General features: G+C 42.5%; 3 protein-coding genes and 1 pseudogene across 3 annotated transcripts; 3 read left to right on the top strand and 1 right to left on the bottom strand.

The window, feature by feature from the left end:
• The first annotated feature begins 468 nt into the window (after window positions 1–468).
• LOC146472882 (uncharacterized) lies at window positions 469–3612 on the top strand. The gene is made up of 4 exons (XM_085119185.1): window positions 469–1134; window positions 2231–2329; window positions 3074–3267; window positions 3366–3612. The coding sequence occupies exons 1-4, from the start codon at window positions 789–791 to the stop codon at window positions 3582–3584; spliced, it is 858 nt and encodes a 285-aa protein (XP_084975311.1). The 5' UTR covers window positions 469–788; the 3' UTR covers window positions 3585–3612.
• Window positions 3613–5291: 1679 nt separating this feature from the next.
• LOC146472880 (uncharacterized) lies at window positions 5292–14870 on the top strand. The gene is made up of 4 exons (XM_085119184.1): window positions 5292–5700; window positions 13331–13429; window positions 14100–14293; window positions 14396–14870. Exons 1-4 carry the CDS (start codon window positions 5355–5357, stop codon window positions 14615–14617), a joined length of 861 nt encoding a protein of 286 aa, XP_084975310.1. The 5' UTR covers window positions 5292–5354; the 3' UTR covers window positions 14618–14870.
• Window positions 9012–12710, bottom strand: LOC146472881 (uncharacterized; annotated as a pseudogene).
• Window positions 14871–16152: 1282 nt separating the features above from the next.
• LOC146472879 (uncharacterized) lies at window positions 16153–19086 on the top strand. Its single transcript, XM_085119183.1, has 4 exons — window positions 16153–16557; window positions 17562–17660; window positions 18087–18280; window positions 18383–19086. Exons 1-4 carry the CDS (start codon window positions 16212–16214, stop codon window positions 18605–18607), a joined length of 864 nt encoding a protein of 287 aa, XP_084975309.1. The 5' UTR covers window positions 16153–16211; the 3' UTR covers window positions 18608–19086.
• Window positions 19087–19390: the final 304 nt, after the last annotated feature.

Below are 19390 nucleotides of genomic sequence, written 5' to 3'. Positions count from 1 at the left end.
ATGAAAGCGAGGCTAAGTGCAAAGTTTTTGTTATGAAAATTGGTTTTCATTCAAATGGAAACAAAACCAATTTTCAAACCAAAAGTTTTGCACTTAGCCTCGCCTTCATAGTGAGGTTCACAGCAACTCGGAAATGGCCTATTGTCGCGCTTCCTATGGGAAGTGGCGAGTTCTGAGGCGGAAAGGAGCGAGAGCTCAGGCATAAAAGTGAGCAATCGCTGCAAGGAGGAGGGTGGGGCGACAGCCTGATATCTTGGATAAAACAGGCCTATTTATACTAAACTTATAACTATTATGCACCACCGGTTCCCTAGCCTCCCACGCAGTCGTTTTTAGGGGACTCGAATTACCGGGGAGGAGGTAATAAGAGTCTACTAAAAACAACTGCCAACCTCGTTCCCAGGGTCTCTCATCTTCCCGCCTCCCTGGAGCAGGAAGATGAGAGACCCTGGGAACGGGGTTGAACGACTGCGTGCGTGCGCGTGGGAGGCTACCGGTTCCCCTGAGGATCCACAGATGTGCGGGAATTTGAATATACAGGTCTCATAGGAATAGGGTTATAATAGGGGGCTTTTGTGCTACGCAGCCCCCAGAAAGAATAATTTTATAATTATTCAAAACCAATCTACAGTTTTTTACTAACCCTCGTTTCAATTCATCATCTTTTTCGATCTATTTTAGCTAACTCGCATTTTACCTGTCCTCGTTGAACCAAGAACGCTTTCTCAATCCTCGTCCAACCCAGCTACTACGTAATACCAGCTTCTTGTCTTACAGTTTTTCAACATATGGCCTCGATGGCTCTATCAAGCCCTCCACTGGACTCCCAATACACCAAAGGTAGATTCACTGGTAAGGTGGCCATCATAACTGGAGGAGCATCAGGGATCGGACGAGCTACTCTTCAAAGATTTTTGAACGATGGAGCAGCTGTAGCAGTGTTTGACATCAACGAATCGGCTGGCAATCAACTGCAGACTGACCTCACAACGGCTGGGTATAAAATCAAGTTTTATCCAGTAGATGTGTCCGTTAAAGAACAGTGTGTCAAAGCGGTGAAGAAAGTTGGTGAAGAACACGAAGGGAAAATTCATTTTCTGATAAATAACGCAGGCATTGGAGCTCCGTGTAAAGGTAAGACGGGTTGGACATAGGTCACACGTGAGGTCACCAATTGCAAAGCGATTAATATAAGAGTTTGTATGGCGTTAAAATTCAATAGAAAAATAGACAACAATTTCCCCTCGAAAACCTACAATAATTACAATTAAGTCTGAAAAAGCTCACTTAGTGTTTTGTTGTGTTTTTATGGCTACTCGGAGCTCACACAAGCCGTTTTGAGCGGTTCATCTCTCAGCGGCGGGTCACATCGACGGATTGGGAGGTTGCAATTTGACCCAACCTTAAGAAACTTAAGTCACGCTACACTTACATTGTCTATCAAATGTATTGCCTAATTCTTGCCGTCTGGTACATCTCCACCAGGAATACTATAAATTCGCTATACAGAACATACGCACCAAGCAGGAATATGAGCGACTACAACAGCGCAGAGTAAATTATTGAGTGCGTTATGTTTCATAATTTTGAGAAACTTACGTCACGCCACACATACAGTAGGCTCGATTTCCGCTGCTCCCTCGGGTCCGGCTTTCCTCCCCCAGAAGAGACTCTTCAGGGGACGGGGGGGGGGGGGGGGGGAGGAGGGGGGGTGAGCGCGGGCTCATTTTCCCGAGCAGCGGCTGGTAATCGAGCCTACACATACAGTGACCATTTAAGTATTATAAAAACATCGTGTGTGTACTCCGCCGGTGGCTATAAGTGTACCTGGTGATGTGGTCGATGCAATGGAAATCGCTAACGGCCACAGTTTTTAGCGTTTTCATAACAATGTCAGGGTATCCTAACTATTCTTGGTTTCTCAGGCCTGTGCTGCGAATCGCTTCCTCTATGACGTTGGCAATGGTGCTGGCCTGGAGAGCTTGAAAAGGTGGCTGTAAAGTTATAAATACCGGGGCCTCAGGATAAGGGAATCTTCTGCGCACAGTTATTTATCCTGTGCAGTCACTGCAGTGCTTGTGACATGACGGTCATTACATCACTCTATTTACGTTTTGCCCGGCTTCATTTTCTTGAGAGTTTGAATTAGCTTATACAAGAAACTAATGAGGTGGTAACTACACCGCAAGTACAGTTGGTAATTTTCTAATCGCGTTCTGTTTTATGGTAGGTTTGGACTCTGCAAAAAAGGACTGGGACAGAGTTTACGGTGTGAATGTGATTGGTTATTCCAACATGGTGCAAGCCTGTTATCCATTCATGAAGAAAGGTATGCAATACTCAGTATCAAGGTAAGTTATGGCTTGTTACTGATCTCATTTATCTCCTATTTGTGCTTATTTTGTCCAAAGATCTATGGGTGGTTTCCATTGCCGCCATGTTGGTGGACAAAACAAAAGAAAATTTGCTTACATACAGTTTGCATAAAAATGGCAGTTACCTCCCAGAGGAGAAAAATCTTATTGCTCCTGCCCACCAACATGGCCGCCATGACGTCACATGCAAACCATCAATTGCAATAAGGTCGGCATTAGGTAACATAGACAGCATAGGGTGTTGCAATAAACACTCAAACGAACATGTGACCTTGCTTGAGTAGGATGGGGGTGGGGGTTTGGGAAGGAAGGGGAGGGGAGGGGGAAGATTGAAGGAAGAAAAAGGGTGGTGTAGTGGAATCACGGGATTTTCCAATTTTCCGTGTCGGAGCATGAGGAGATGTTTTCGGTCGCGCTAAAGTCTTCGCGGCTGGCTTTTAATTATTAAATCGTTGTGTTACGGATGCAGTAGTCCCGGAAGTCAATTCTACAGTGGGTGGGAGGGGGGAGGGGGGGGGGGGAGGAAGAGTTACGAGAAGGGAGATGAGTTTAGAAAGGAAGGTAGGGGGAAGTTACTAACAGGTTAAAAAATTAAGTTTTTTATTTTTCTAACCTTTAAACTTTTAGCCTTGTAAAATAGTATTTTAAATCTCAAGCGAATATTATGGACACGGAACATTTTCTTATTGTTTTTGTAGCTGTAGCCTGGGAGTGCGCTGTTGTGAACATTAGTAGTGTCCAGGCCCACCGTGCTCAACCTTATCATTCAGGATGGACATACCAGGCCAGCAAAGGTGCTGTTACAATAATGACCAAGAGCATGGCACTGGATCTATCTGCAGATGGTATCAGAGTTAATTCCATTAGCCCCGGATACATCTGGACTGAGCGGGTACTTTGTACTTAGTTTTCTTATGTTGGTTTGTTGTTCGATTTTGGTCTTGTGTTATTACCTTTTATTTATTTAGTTTTTGAATTTAATTTTTACAGGAAGAAAATATTATGCGCGACAAAGAAAGTTGGCGGGCCTCCGTTGCAAAGCGTCAGATGAACCGACGCTTCGGTGAGCCTGCAGAGGTAGCAGCGGCTATCGCCTTCTTGTGCAGCAAAGATGCTTCATATATAACTGGCACAGAACTGGCAGTGGATGGAGGCTATTTGGCTTTGGGACCCGAATCACTTGGAAACGAGTCATCGAGTATGCATTAGATAGCGGCGGGCTACCTATGAGCATCAACCTATCTGTGACAAAACTGGGTGGAATAATTTTCTTATTCTCGTATTTACATGTATCATGTTTCTTATTTACAATCGTGCTATTTAATTATGACTTCCGTATTTGACGCAAAAGAAGTAAAGGATATATTTTTGATACATGTAATTGAGTGTCTAAATTTTCAAAATAAAAAGTTAAATTGATTATTCTCTTGCTTTATTTAATTGGTGTTGGCGTAAAACATTGCAATGTTCTTACGTGGCAGAACTATACGGGTAATAATCAGAGATTAGCGAGATGCGTTCGACCATTTGGGAAAAGGAAATAACATTAATGCCAGATATTTTTCACATGTTTATTAATTCGCAAAAACATGGTATCAATGTATAACCCAATTTTGATATTCATGTGTTTATAACTGATGGATATTCATTATTGGTGTACTTGCTTGTCGAATTTGACCTTCTCTTCGCGTTTGGTGTGCTAACTGTGCCTGCTCGTCGAATTCTGGACTGTGCTTCCTTGCCGTGTGGACCATTATCAGGTAAGTTGCGTTGGTTACCTTTGAAGTTAGAGTTACTGGCATTTGGAATCTTGCGAAAGCATTGCTAAACCTTATCGATGTTCATTTCCTTCGTTTCTAGCGGGAGTCGAGTTTCACGTTCTTGCATCTCTCCCGTCTGCACTTTAATAGGTCGGTATATTAACTAGTTACTAAAACACCGACAAAGTTAGTCGCTCAAAATGTTACAGTATATAGACTGTGTTAACCGCATATTATGTCATCATCTGTTTCTTGTTCAATTTTGAGAGCTAAGGTCTTAAAGATACATGACTCACGAAACCAACGCTGCCTTGCGCTGAATAAATCAAGAGACAAGTTGCGTAGTTTCAGCAAAATATCTGAAAATATAAAACAATTACTTTCGGAGATGTGTAGCTCGTCAAATAATTTACTTACCGAGTTGTGTAGCTCGGCAAATGGCCACGATTTGCGGTCACCAAAGCAAAAAGTTACCGAGTTGTGTAGCTTGGCAAATGGCCATGAGTTGTGGTCACCAAAGCAAAAAGTTACCGAGTTGTGTAGCTTGGCAAATGGCCATGAGTTGTGGTCACCAAAGCAAAAAGTTACCGAGTTGTGTAGCATGGCAAATGGCTATGAGTTGTGGCGAGAAAAGCGACATTCCTCGGTGAGTCTGTTGTTTAAGTCAGTTGTATATATAATGTACAGACCAATGTTTAACTACTGGCCTAATTTGCGTCTGTTATATAATATAATATACAGACCAAAGTTAGTGGTCTAAAATATCATAGTATATAGACTACGATAACAACATATCATTGTGCCGTTGCCTCATGCACCAAATTAAAGAGTAGCACATTTAGCAAAAGGACGACAGCTTTGCGTCAGCCATCCGGGTTTCAGCTGGCATCAAATGTAATTTACAGTACAAAGAAAAGTCCTACAAAACACTGCACCAAAAAATACAAAGGTTGCTTACCTGCAATTTACGAGTCATCTCGTGATGGTTCAGTTCGTGTTTGGTTTAAAATGCTAATAGCCTGCGAAAGTCGACCACGTTGATCCCCTCCCTTGTCAAAATATTAAATCACAGAGGACACGATCACAACGCAGTTTCATTGGTGGAAAGAAGAACGTTGCCACGGAAGACCAAGTCTCCCTCGCAGCCGTTCTGTGTCTCGTAACGCAACGAGAGGGAGAGTAAACGCAGCCAGTCTTATTATATACTGTTTTTCAACATATGGCCTCGATGGCTCTATCAAGCCCTCCTCTGGACTCCCAATACACCAAAGGTAGATTCGCTGGTAAGGTGTCCATCATAACTGGAGGAGCATCAGGGATCGGACGAGCTACTGTTCAAAGATTTTTGAACGATGGAGCAGCTGTAGCAGTGTTTGACATCAACGAATCGGCTGGCAATCAACTGCAGACTGACCTCACAGCGGCTGGGTATAATATCAAGTTTTATCCAGTTGATGTGTCCGTTAAAGAACAGTGTGACAAAGCGGTGAAGAAAGTTGGTGAAGAACACGAAGGCAAAATTCATTTTCTGATAAATAATGCAGGCATTGGAGCTCCGTGTAAAGGTAAGACGGGTTGGACAGGCTTACTGTACTTTGCGAAACGAAATGAAACGCGAAACGAAATGAAAATCTGTACTTTGCGAAATGGAAATCGTTGACATTATTTGACTCGCTATCAGTTCCGTTTACGAAATGCCAAAATATTCGGAAATTCGGATGGCGTGAGGAAGTTTGGCGTTTTTGTTGCCGCTACATTTCGCGATGATGTGAAATTGCTCGTTGAAGCGCGTAGAAGGGCACACTAGAGGGGGTATAGAATGGTAAAATGCGAGACCCGCCGAGACGCCGAGACCTTCGTTTAAAATTCGAGACCGAGACTTAACTACTTTTTCTAAATCCGAGCCCGAGACGTCGCGATGCATCACATGTATTTCACTGCCGAAAAGCATAGTGCGGCAATTTACGAGCAGAATTTATCCAAGCTTACATGTTTCACAGAAGCTGCAGAAGCGGTTGCGATGTTGAGCCGTTTTTCAAGATTATTGTTTGTTGTCAGTTTAGGACGGTTTATTCAGACTTCATTTTCGCTTGGTTTGCGAGACTCCGAGATCCAAATTTCAAAATGCGAGATTCCGAGACCCGCTTTATTTTTTCGAGCTCGAGATTCCGAGACTCCAGTTTGAGACGCCGAGATTTCGAGACCCGCCGAAAATTTGCCGAGACCCATTATTTTTCAAGGACCATTCTATACCCCTACTAGAAAGTCATCTTCGATTTACAAACATTACAACCTCCAACACAATAGTGAAATGCCTGAACGCTTCATAGGGCAATTTCACAATGACATCATCGCGAAATGTAGCAGCAAATTTGATTGCCTCGTTAAAGAAATGCTATACATTCGCATGCGTAAACCAACACTGAACGTGCAAACGGTTCCATCCGCGCCAAGGTGTTTGTTTAGGCCATTTATTTATTTATTTATTTATTTATTTATTTATTAATTTATTTATGCCTATCTTGAACCTTTCCTTATTTGCATGCTATTTAACTAGTCACGATGACCCCGAAACGTCGAGCAGCAATAAATCTTTCTTGGTTTTTTATATGCCCTTGCTTCAGCAAATCCCTGCTGATCAAATAATAAAAACTCGCTCTAAAAAAATAATTGCCAGCAGCCCTCCCAACACCCCTTCCCCTCCTTTCGAAAAGTTTAGGACGGTCTATCCTGAGCCAACGTCTGCGTTTCAAACTAACTGATCAGTGGTAATGAGATTATAACTGGAAGTATCTAAACAATATCTAACAATGCAGATCATGCGTGCAATAAAGCATATTATTGTTTTATGGTCATTACAAAACACACGCACATCCAAAACCGCAATCACTCGTCGAACAAATGCAAAATTGGCCGATTGCGTAAACAATTAAAGTATTTTTGATAGTCTCTACAGCTACATAGCCAACGGATAACGAGATTAAAACTGGAACTGTCTGTGACATTACATCTAACAATGCATATATTATATTATATATGTGAATAATCTGTTCTATGAAGCAAAACTACTTGACTCTACTGTACTGTGTCGTCAATCATTATAATCATTCAATGAGCAATCTCTTGCAGAATAAAAGCACTTGCACAACAAAATGTAACACTGTAGAACCTTTAAGGAATACTTTCCCTATTTAAAGCCAATTTGATGACCCAACTTTCGGAATATAGCTATTTCAATTAGCGTTGTTGGAACGTTTCTGGCCTTTTATACCATTCTATGGCAATGACAACCGCGCAATTGTGACCAAATTTTAAAGGATTTACAGCTATCCACATGACATTGTGGTCTTGTCGCGTAAGCTTGAGGCCTTAAAGTCCGACAACGTTATTTGAAATAGCTGTTTATAAGGTCTAAAAAGATACATGCTAGTTTTGTTGCTCCTGGCATCAGAGCCTGGAGTACCAAGACGAAGATGAAATTGTCCCTGAATGTTTGTCTACACGTCATTTTTTGCCGTAAGGTACTTGGTCACATTAAATGCCACACGATGAGCACTTTAAACATTACTTCGTACCATAAATTGAAAATCATTTTCTCATAGAGGTCTAAGATCTGTATTAACCCCGGGGGGAGGGGGGTACTCCCTTATATGGGCTATATAGGTATGTGGGGCGCCAAAGGGTATGGTTTTTCAGCCGCTTTGGTCATAAATAGGGTATCGATTTTAGCCATTTTGGTAATAAATTGGGTATCAATTTTTGCACTCTGAATTCGTTTTTTTGTTTGTTTGAAGAAGCTACTTCTTCATCATGATGTTTACAGCATCTGTGTACGTGCCGCAACGGCTTGTCATGCGCTCCGGTCACACGCTAGACTCCAGGGGTTCTTGAACTGGTTATAAATAGGGTATCAAATTTTTGCTCAGGTCATAAATAGGGTAGGGAAAATCGCAGATTTTGGTCATAAATAGGGTAAGGGTTTTGGGAAGCGGGCCGCACACCCCTATCCAATTTTTTTGGGAGTAGCCCCCCCGGGGTATTAACCATCTATGTTTTCAATGATTGTCCTGAAGGTTTAAAGTAGAGTTTTGTATAATTAAAGAGAGCAACGTAGAGAACAGCATACCGGTTATTCAAAGCATGAAGGACTGGAAGTGTTTACTATGCATTTAACTACGTTTTTTCCCCTCTAAAACCCGTGGGCAATTTGTCCAATATTTGCAATAAATGTCACGTGACGTGTCATGTACCTTCTATGAGCCAAATTCTCGCTTACTTATGTTCCTGTATTAGAAATAAACGACTTAATAGGCCTTATCACGGTTTTCGACGCCATTTTGACGAGTAGGCAAACAAGCTTGAAATAACAGTGTTTGTATGGAAATCCAAAGTCAAATAATTTTCATAAAACATCGCTTCTGAAAAATTCATGAATTGGAAACTTTTGGCATTAGGAAAAGGATTTTAAGAAAAAAATTGGAGGGATGTAGCAGTGCCAGAAAGCGTCCAGTTGTGTTTTGAACTTTCCATACATTTCCCTGTATTTTTTCCCCGCAAACTATTGTTAGTAGCAGTTCACGGCTGGTTCGCTATACAGGCAAATGTATGGAAAATTCAAAACACGACTGGACGCTTTCTGGGCACAGCTACATCACTCCAATTTTTTTTCTTAAAATCCTTTTCCTAGTGCCAAAAGTTTCCAGTTCATGAATTTTTCAGAAGCGATGTTTTATGAAAATTATTTGACACCGGATTTCCATACAAACACTGTTATTTCAAGCCTGTTTGCCTACTCGTCAAAATGGCATCGAAAACCGTGATAAGGCCTGTTAGGTAAAGCCCGTGACCTGGGTGAAAACTACCTGAGACCGAAAAATCAAACGGACAAGTGCAAAGACTCCCTTAATTTCAAATGGCCCTCTTTATTCTTACATCTTGGTCGATCTCCACCATTCCCTTCCAAAAGTAGGGAAGCCTACGTATAATGCAATCTTTCTTTACACAATAATATTTGGAAGCCTCCTGATTCCACATTGGTTCCATAGCCCGGGGGGGTACTTGGGTTAAGTTTTGCTGGGTATGTGCCGCTGGCCTCCCAGAGCCCCTGCCCCATTATAGGCTATTTTGTGGCCAGTTATAGACCCCATCTTAGTCACTTTTTTGGAAAATGTAATTTTCGCGATTCCAACTAAGTCACTTTCTATTTATGCATCTACTTTCAAGAACGGAATGTAATGCGAGGTGATTGTTACATTTAATAAACAACAACTTTCTGAACTTTTTAACTGAGACCATTTTGAATCTTTACTTAATAGAATCAGTTTCTCACCCCAAAAATCCAAAAATGTGCGACCCCATTCTAGTAACTCTATTGAAAATGCGACCCCATTCTAGTCAATCCAGTCGTGAAAATGCGACCCCATCCAGCGGCACATCCCCATTAGCCTCTTATAAGGAAGTAACCCCCCCGGGTTCCATAGTCACCCTTCCCTTGCTGTCTTTCTTGGGGTAACACTATCGCTCTTTATGAAGTATTGCAATGTCCTGTGGAATGCAGAGTACGCCACCTCTAGCAAATTCCTCTTTACATGTCCTGCACTTCTTAGCCGTGGTACAGTCTTTGGTGAATACAACATAAAAGTTGTTGTTGTTGTGCCATATTTCTGTGAACGCGAGAGGCTTCTGGAAGTCTATTTTACTGTCCGGTCTTCTTACTTCCTCTATGATCGGGGTGAGTTCCGCGTTATTCTGTCCTTTTCGCTTCTTCTTTTCCTTTGCCTTTTCACCCGCCCTTTTTGGAATGTTAGCACCGAGTATGTTGTGTGATTTGCCTTTTTTCTCATTAAAACCATCCTAGAACGTAGGAAGTGTTCCCATAGTATCCATCACGGCAAGAATGTGAGAACAAAGGCCTGCTGTACTTTGGGAATTGCGACATCTCCAAGTGGGGCTACCACCTTTGACCGTGACATTCACACAGTTGCCAAACTCTGTCACACAATACGCACCTTGCCCTAAATCCGGATTACTTTGTAATGAGAGACAATGATTTCTGCTTTGTGCCAAATTTGATTTAAAAATCCCGCGGCGACACTGGTAACCCCACAGTCCTCGACTGAAATCGACAGTCTCTTCGTAGTTTGAATTTGATTGGACGATGACATTAAGGACTTTATGTACGTGTCGCCGTTGCTGCTCGGGTGTCTTCTGTGACCAAGCAAACGAGGTAACGGAATAGGCTTGAAATTCAGGGGCCAACCAGTAATCCCCCATGCCGTAAATAGCTTTGACGTATTCCTGCTCTTGTTGTTGTATCACTTCAACCTCTAGAATTTCGTGAATCGTAGCCCGATCAGTCAACTGATTCTCCGCAGCTTCTTTGATGACGTTGTTGAGCGATTCCGTTCTTTAATTGTCCCACTTGTTTGGGAGTTTATCCAGGCTGGCAGCATTTCTTGTTGGTTTCAACATACAAAACTTTAAAGTCATCTTCATGGATCTGTGCCTCCCTTTCGTGGCTACAGTGGTTACCATCCATTATTTAAATTGCTAGGGCCAATGAGCCTCCTTGTTCGTTCACGTACAGTTCTTAAAGTTCTGTTTCGTTTTCACAATCGACTAGACCTTTGACTCGCTTTCCTCCAAACTTGCTTCCCAATATTTCCAGCTGAACTTTCTTTTGTTCACTCTCCGGGACATTTAGATCTTTGAGTTTCGTAATAATGTCACCTTAAGCGTGCTCAAAGCAGCGTAGGTGGATGTTTCGATAAGCAGGACCTTCAATGGGGTTAACTGGGCTCTCAAAGCCTTTCTCCAGGGCACACTCTCCATCCGTTCCGTACGTCAATGACTCTATTCCTTCCGACTTTAACGACCTTGCAAGGTACTCATAGTTGCGTGTTTCCTTGGAGACAGAGGTCATTGCTGCTCTCAGGGTTGTTGGGTGTTTATTTACGTTGTTTTTGTACACGAACATTGGATTAGGGAAGGTGACTGTTGTGAGGTAGAAGGGCCCCAATTTGTAGGTCATATCCACCCCAGCCACTGCACCTGGATGTAAACGAGGACGACAGAATCTTTTTTATCCACCCGACGCTGTATTTGGTGGCTGCAAACATGCTGACTGCTGCTCGAATCTCGCCATTATTATCTGATCTAGCACCCATACTCACATCACGGATAAATCTTCCGGCTTGTTGAAGTGACAACAACTTGGTTATGTCCGGTGACTTAGCTGGGCCAGTGCCTCTGGATTTCGTCCTGCCTTCAACTCGTCGAAGTTGATTGTACACTTGTTGCCTGTCCCTAGGAATGTTGGATGGAGACGATATTGGCACTACGCCCCCTGTTTCCTCTTGCATGTGACTAATAATCTCCTTAGCGCTCATCTTATCTCCCAATTCTCTCATTCTCTCTAGAACACTTGGTTTTGTTCTCACTTGGGTTTCTAAATGGCGCTTTTTGCTTTTTTTCGGTGGACAAGAGAGAGCAGCTTTGCTTCATCAGGGGTCATGTTCACGGTGTACTGTATAATGGCTAATCGCAAAAATTTCCCTTCGGGCTCGACCTTCGCTATCATACGACGAAAGTTCTTGTCATCACTTGGCCAACTGTACTGTCTTCTTATGACGAAGTGGTCATGGGTGGTCGAGACCTCACAACTGCTTTCTGTGTCAGGCTTGAAAATTTTGGTCATGATCATGGCACTGACCTTTCCCTGGCGATCTAGGAAGACCTCATAGTGTTCAGATGGACTCGAGCGAGCTCCATAGAAGACGTTTTCATCCACTGTTAGGTCTTTATAATGAACGGCCTCCAGATCCACGATAAAAATTGCACTTTCTGTTACGCCGGCGGGAACTCTTCTACACACTTTTTTTTCTGGAACGACCCCGCCAATGTATATTTCTAAGATTTCTTTTGCTGTCATGCCAGATTTTTTTATCTTCTGAAAACAGGAAAGCCATATCATATAAGACACCTAAAAATAAAACCGTATTAGATGTTAGCCTACCTACGTAAACGTTTCAACTGAGTTAAAGTGCACCTAACCCCCCAATTTTTTTTCGCTTAAATAAATCTTTGCACCTGTTTGAAACGCATTGAGCCTTTTTGCGCCTTTTTTCAACCAAATCTTGACTTTTTATAGGCTGTAAATGTTACGAAATCTAGCCATCATCTGTCCCATGACCGAGCTAGTAAGGGGCATGGGTCTATTCCTTACACGACGTCACAAACTGCTTTGCATACATTTTCACAAAGACTTAATACAATTCAAATCAGTTTGTTCAGTTTGTTTATTCATTTATTAACTCATCCGTCCGTCCGTCCGTTCGTTCGTTCGTTCATTCATTTATTCATTCATTCGTTCCTTCGCTCACTCACTCACTCACTCACTCACTCACTCACTCACTCACTCACTCACTCACCCACTCACTCACTCACTCACTCACTCACTCACTCACTCACTCAATCACTCAATCAATCACTCACTCACTCACTCACTCACTCACTCACTCACTCACTCACTCACTCACTCACTCAATCACTCACTCACTCACTCACTCACTCACTCACTCATGATCACTCACTCACTCACTCACTCACTCACTCACTCACTCACTCACTCACTCACTCACTCACTCACTCACTCACTCACTCACTCACTCACTCATGATCACTCACTCACTCACTCACTCACTCACTCACTCACTCACTCACTCACTCACTCACTCACTCACTCACTCACTCACTCACTCACTCACTCACTCACTCACTCACTCACTCGCTCGCTCGCTCCTGGTTCTGTCATGCCTGCCGGCATACATTCCTAAGTTCAGTCATGTATGCATGTATTCATTTATCCACCTTCACGGGTATATTACGAACTCACAATATGACCAGCTCCTAATTGGCTTGATAGGTCAGTTGGTAAAGCACTGCATCGGGATCACAGAGGTCAGGGTTTCGAATCCAGTTCAAGCGTGGATTTTTTTCAGGTTTTCTTTTCGCAACTGCTTAAGTTGCGTACAAACTGTGAGGATCTTTCTTCTATTTGATCTTTCATCCGCAGTTCAAAATATATATTACATATATTCATATTTAGTTTGAATAAGTTTACAAGAAACTAATGGGGTGGTAACTACAAAGCAAGTACAGTTGGTAATTCCCTAATCGCGTTCTGTTTTATGGCAGGTTTAGACTCTGCAAAACAGGACTGGGACAGAGTTTATGGTGTAAATGTGATTGGTTATTCCAACATGGTGCAAGCCTGTTATCCATTCATGAAGAAAGGTATGGTTTAATATCATGGCAAAGTATGGATTGTTACTGATCTCATTTATCTCCTATTTGTAGGTATTCTGTCGAAAGATCTATTGCAATAATCGCTCAAACCAACATGCGACCCTGCTCGAGTAGGATGGGGGTGGGGGAGGGGGGAGGGGGGAGGTAAAGGGGTGGATTGAAGGAAGAGAGAGAGTTGTGTAATGAAATCATGGGATTTTCCAATTTTCCGCGTCGGAGCATGAGGAGATGTTAGAAAACGCTTGGTCGCGTCCGAGTTCGAAGTTCTGAATTGTACCGTAATAGTCTCGTTTATGATTAAATCGTCGTGTTACGGATGCAGTAGTCCCGGAAGTCAATTCTACAGTGGGTTGGAGGGGGAGAAAGAAAGGGAGAGTTAGGAGAAAGGAGAGGAGTGTAGAAAAGAAAGTAGAGGGGAAGTAGCTTAGCAGTCGTAGAGGGAACTAGGGAACACAAATTTTCATTTAAAGTGGAAAATTGAGTGTTGACCACATGCAGTTGCAAAAGTACACGTTAACATGAAAGAACATTTTAAAATACCCTTTTACAAGGGTAAGAGTTTTTAATTTTTTTAACTTTCCACCTTTTTAGCCTCGTGAAATAGTATTTAAATCTCAAGCGAATATTATGGGCATGGAACATTTTCTTGTTTTTGTAGCTGCAGCCTGGGAGTGCGCTGTTGTGAACATTAGTAGTGTCCAGGCCCACCGTGCTCAACCTTATCATTCAGGATGGACATACCAGGCCAGCAAAGGTGCTGTTACAATAATGACCAAGAGCATGGCACTGGATCTTTCTGCAGATGGTATCAGAGTTAATTCCATTAGCCCCGGATACATCTGGACTGAGCGGGTACTTTGTACTTAGTTTTCTTATGTTGGTTTGTTGTTTGAATTTGGTCTTATGTTATTACCTTTTATTTATTTAGTTTTCGATTTTGATTTGATTTTACAGGAAGAAAATATTATGCGCGACAAAGAAAGTTGGCGGGCCTCCGTTGCAAAGCGTCAGATGAACCGGCGCTTCGGTGAGCCTGCAGAGGTAGCAGCGGCTATCGCCTTCTTGTGCAGCAAAGATGCTTCATATATAACTGGTACAGAACTGGCGGTGGATGGAGGCTATTTGGCTTTGGGACCCGAATCACTTGGAAACGAGTCATCGTCAGAGACGCATTAGATAGCGGCGGGCTACCTATGATCATCAACCCCTCTACGATAATACTGAGTGGAATAATTTTCTTATTCTAAAGAAGTCTCCACGATCTTCTGAAAGCTTGCTTAATTAATTTAGTATTTACATGTATCATGTTTCTTATTTTGAATGGTCTACAATCGTGCTATTTAAATGTCTTCCGCATTTGACGCGAAAGTGAGTAAAGGGTATAATTTGACACATGTATCTAAAGTTTCAAAATAAAAAGTTAAATTGATTATTCTCTTGCTTTATTTAATTGGTGTTGGCGTAAAAAATTGCAACGTTTGTAAGTGGCAGAACTATATAAATGTCGGTTAGATCCTGGGACATTTAAAATTGAGTAAAAATGTTCGGCCGGGTGAAAGAAGTGGAACGTGTGCACGATCTTCGGAGGTTCTCAACTTTTTCCGTTTCGACTGGTCAGCCAGGAACAGAAATCACCATTCCTTGCACAAAATCTCCATTTTCATTTTCTCAGCTACAAAATTTTCTTGATCTGCCAATATGAATCATCCTTTCAGTTAATACGAAAGATTTCCACAATTTTATACCGATAATTTTGAATGAATAGAAAGCGCTCCCGGTGTTGTTTACCATGATAATTACATGGTACAATCGGGATTCCGGTTTAAAAATTACATGGTACGCTTCTTTCCCATTGGAACTTTTCTGTAATAGGCTCCTTTCGAAATACTACAATTCAACTTGATATTGAGGTGCAGAGGACACAAACAACAGAAATGAATAAACATGATTATCGAATTTCCTTTGTTCGTGTCTCAAGCTGCATTTTAATAAATCGAAAGGAGCCTATCATGGATCTCGGTTAAAGTGATAAATTTTTTTCTCCTCTTTTTGGGCTTTCCAATTGATCCTTTTGCATTTTGGACTTTCGTTCATCGTACGTAAACCTTTATTCTAATTATCGCCCTCCCTTGATTTTAATCAGTGACGCCCTTCGGCGTAGTTTCCTTGATTTATAATTATTCATACCGAGCTACAGCTTTTACTAACCCTCGTTTCAATTCATCGTCTTCTTCGATCTATTTTAACTAACTCGCGTTTTACCAGTCCTCGTTTAGACCGTTCAAAGTCCCCCTATTTTTCCGTAGGATTCTCGAGACTGGTACGCTTCGGTGGAGTTGCCGCCATCTTGGTAACAGCGAGCGCGATTTGGGGAGAGTGTCTAAACTACCTAGGGGAGCCGGAGTAGGGTTTAGTTGAGTCGGGGAGGGGAGCGAAAAAAAAAGGGAGACTGTAACAGCTTCTCACAGTCCCACTCCCTCCCCCTCGGTAGTTTAGACACTCTCCCCCAGATCGTGCTCGCGCAAGATGGCATCAGCTCCATCGAAGCCTACTAGTCCTGAGTATCCCACGGAAAGATAAGAGGACTGTGAACAGTCTAGTCCTCGTTGAAACCGCGAACGCTTTCCCAATCCCCCGTCACCAATCCTCGTCCAGTAAATCTTATCCAGTCCAACCCAGCCTAGTCTCCCTTGCAGCCGTTCTGTGTTTCGTCACGCAACGAGAGGGAGACTAAACGCAGCCAGTCTTATTACATACAGTTTTTCAACATATGGCCTCGATGGCTCTATCAAGCCCTCCACTGGACTCCCAATACACCAAAGATAGATTCGCTGGTAAAGTGGCCATCATAACTGGAGGAGCATCAGGGATCGGACGAGCTACTCTTCAAAGATTTTTGAACGATGGAGCAGCTGTAGCAGTGTTTGACATCAACGAATCCGCTGGCAATCAACTGCAGACTGACCTCACAGCGGCTGGGTATAATATCAAGTTTTATTCAGTAGATGTGTCCGTTAAAGAACAATGTATCAAAGCGGTGAAGAAAGTTGGTGAAGAACACGAAGGGAAAATTAATTTTCTGATAAATAATGCAGGCATTGGAGCTCCGTGTAAAGGTAAGACGGGTTGGACATAGGTCACCAAAGCGTATCATAGTTCATTATGGCGTTAAAATTCGGTCGCAAATATAATTAGGCAACAATTTCCCCTCGAAAACCTACAATAATTACAATAAAGCCTGAAAAAGCTCACCTAGTGTTTTGTTGTGTTTTTATGGCTGCTCGGAGCTCCCGAAAGCTGTTTTGAGCGGCTCGTCTTTCAGCGGCTGGTCACGTCAAATTGTACCAAGTGATTGGAAGATTTTGACCCGTCCTTCGAAATTCGCTTTTAAGAAACTTACGTCATGCTGCACTTACATTGTCTATAAAATGTATTGTCTATTCTTGCCGTCTGGTACATCTCCACCACGAATGCTACAAATTCACCATACAGAATATACGCACCAAGCAAGAATATGAGCGACTACAAAACTTGAATGTGTTGTGTTTCACAATTTTGAGAACCTTATGTCACGCTACACATACAGTAAACCTTATTTCCTAAGTAGATATTCGTTACCTAAACGGTTGCTCATGAAATATAGAAACATCGTGTGTGTTCTCCGCTTGTGGCTGTTAGTGTACCTAGTGATGTGGTCGACGTAATGGAAATCGTTAACGGCCACAGTTTTTTGCGTTTTCATAACAATGTCAGGGTATCCTAACTATTCTTGGTTTCCTAAGGCCTGTGCTGCGAATCGCTTCCTCTATGACGTTGGCAATGTTGCTGGCCTGGAGAGCTTGGAAAGGTGGCTGTAGAGTTATAAATACCGGGGCCTCAGGGTAAGGGCGTAAAGTGGCCGTGTGTGAGATGTAAGGGGTCTTCTCTGGCACAGTTATTTATCCTGTGCAGTCACTGCAGTGCTAGTGACATAGCTTGACATGACGAACGTTGCATTCTATTTATTTTTGCCCAGCTTCATTTTCTTGAGAGTTTGATTAGCTTACAAGAAACTAATGGGGTGGTAACCACAACGCAAGTACAGTTGGTAATTCTCTAATTGCGTTATGTTTTATGGCAGGTTTGGACTCTGCAAAAAAGGACTGGGACAGAGTTTATGGTGTGAATGTTATTGGTTATTCCAACATGGTGCAAGCCTGTTATCCATTCATGAAGAAAGGTATGCTTTACTATCATGGTAAGGTCTTCTATTTGTATTTATTTTGACCAAAGCTCTATTGCAATAATCGCTCAAACCAACATGCGACCCTACTTGAGTAGGATGGGCGTGGGGGAGGAGGGGGGGGGGGGTAGGTGAAGGGGTGGATTGAAGGAAGAGAGAGGGTTGTGTAAACGAAATCATGGGATTTTCCAATTTTCCGCGTCTGAGCATGAGGAGATGTTATACAACGATTGGTCGCGTTGGAGTTCGAAGTTCAGAATTGTACTGTAATAGTCTTGTTTATGATAAAATCGTTGTGTTACGGATGCAGTAGTCCTAGAAGTCAGTTCTACAGGGGGGGGGGGGGGGGGCAGGAAGTGTTAGGAGAAGAGAGAGGGGTAGCGAATATTATGGACACGGAACATTTTCTTATTGTTTTTGTAGCTGCAGCCTGGGAGTGCGCTGTTGTGAACATTAGTAGTGTCCAGGCCCACCGTGCTCAACCTTATCATTCAGGATGGACATACCAGGCCAGCAAAGGTGCTGTTACAATAATGACCAAGAGCATGGCACTGGATCTTTCTGCAGATGGTATCAGAGTTAATTCCATTAGCCCCGGATACATCTGGACTGAGCTCGTAATTCATTGCTTTTTCAATTTCTTTGTTTTTTTTTATGTTGGTTTGTTGTTTGATTTTGGTCATGTGTTTTTACGTTTTCAATTTGATTTGATTTTACAGGCAGAAAAAGTTATTATGCGCGATAGAGAAAGTTGTGAGCCCTCCGTTGCAAAGCGTCAGATGAACCGGCGCTTCGGCGAGCCTGCAGAGGTAGCAGCGGCTATCGCCTTCTTGTGCAGCAAAGATGCTTCATATATAACTGGCACAGAATTGGCGGTGGATGGAGGCCTTTTGGCTTTGGGACCCGAATCACTTGGAAACGAGTCATCGTCAGAGACGCATTAGATAGCGGCGGGCTACCTATGATTATCAACCCATTTACCATAAAACTGACTGGAATAATTCGTCTTATTATAAAGAAGTCTTTACGATTTTCTGAAAGCTTGCTTACGTAACCTAAAGAAACATTTCCGTCGAAGTTTGCTTCTTTCCTCGATCCTCGCTTCTGGTGCTCATTCAAAATGCTGTATTTTTGCCGTTATATCCTTAATAGACTGGCTTGGATGTGGGAAAACTTAGCTTTCAGTGAACATAAACTAAATTCAATGTTATCGTATGCCGTGTACCATTTCTAACTTGTTTTCACTCGCGAGGGTTTCATATTTATGGTGTTTACATTGATCCCATATCCCGAGACCCTTGTATCCCCTACTGCACCACAACTAGACTACAATACAGTCGTTTTTTTCTCTGGAGATTCACGTAGGGAGACGTAAAACGCATATAAAGAAGGAACTTCCGAGGCACAAAGTCCCTCTTTTCTTTTCCTTTGTCTTCAGACTTTCCCTGCAAAGACTGCGTTGATACCACTTACAATTTATAACGTAAAAAATGCGGACTGTTTAGCAGTTTATCTAACGTCCCCTCTTGAAAAAACAACATTCTGAAAAGCACAATAGCAAACAACCGTGATTAACTGGCCATTGAACACAGTCAACATGGTTCTATAGTTAACACTAACTGGCGATATTTTGAAAGGAAATCAGGGAGGAGCCAAAATGGGTGTACTCATGTCAACCTCGTTCCCAGGGTCCTCTCCTACTGGGGCCGAGTAGGAGAGGACCCTGG

This window comes from Pavona decussata, unplaced genomic scaffold, assembly GCF_977016875.1.
Source record: "Pavona decussata unplaced genomic scaffold, jaPavDecu1.1 SCAFFOLD_96, whole genome shotgun sequence".
NCBI classification, from domain to species: domain Eukaryota; kingdom Metazoa; phylum Cnidaria; class Anthozoa; order Scleractinia; family Agariciidae; genus Pavona; species Pavona decussata.
Note: the sequence above shows the minus strand (reverse complement) of the source record. Positions and strands in the feature narration are given on the sequence as shown.

Bases quoted from the DNA above. Each gene is read 5' to 3' on its own strand.
- LOC146472882 (XM_085119185.1), top strand. From the start codon at position 789: ATGGCCTCGATGGCTCTATCAAGCCCTCCACTGGACTCCCAATACACC. The intron at 2,330-3,073 runs GTATGCAATACT...TTGTTTTTGTAG, and splicing joins TTATCCATTCATGAAGAAAG to CTGTAGCCTGGGAGTGCGCT. The intron at 3,268-3,365 runs GTACTTTGTACT...TAATTTTTACAG, and splicing joins GATACATCTGGACTGAGCGG to GAAGAAAATATTATGCGCGA.
- LOC146472880 (XM_085119184.1), top strand. From the start codon at position 5,355: ATGGCCTCGATGGCTCTATCAAGCCCTCCTCTGGACTCCCAATACACC. The intron at 5,701-13,330 runs GTAAGACGGGTT...GTTTTATGGCAG, and splicing joins CATTGGAGCTCCGTGTAAAG to GTTTAGACTCTGCAAAACAG. The intron at 13,430-14,099 runs GTATGGTTTAAT...TTGTTTTTGTAG, and splicing joins TTATCCATTCATGAAGAAAG to CTGCAGCCTGGGAGTGCGCT.
- LOC146472879 (XM_085119183.1), top strand. From the start codon at position 16,212: ATGGCCTCGATGGCTCTATCAAGCCCTCCACTGGACTCCCAATACACC. The intron at 17,661-18,086 runs GTATGCTTTACT...TTGTTTTTGTAG, and splicing joins TTATCCATTCATGAAGAAAG to CTGCAGCCTGGGAGTGCGCT. The intron at 18,281-18,382 runs GTAATTCATTGC...TTGATTTTACAG, and splicing joins GATACATCTGGACTGAGCTC to GCAGAAAAAGTTATTATGCG.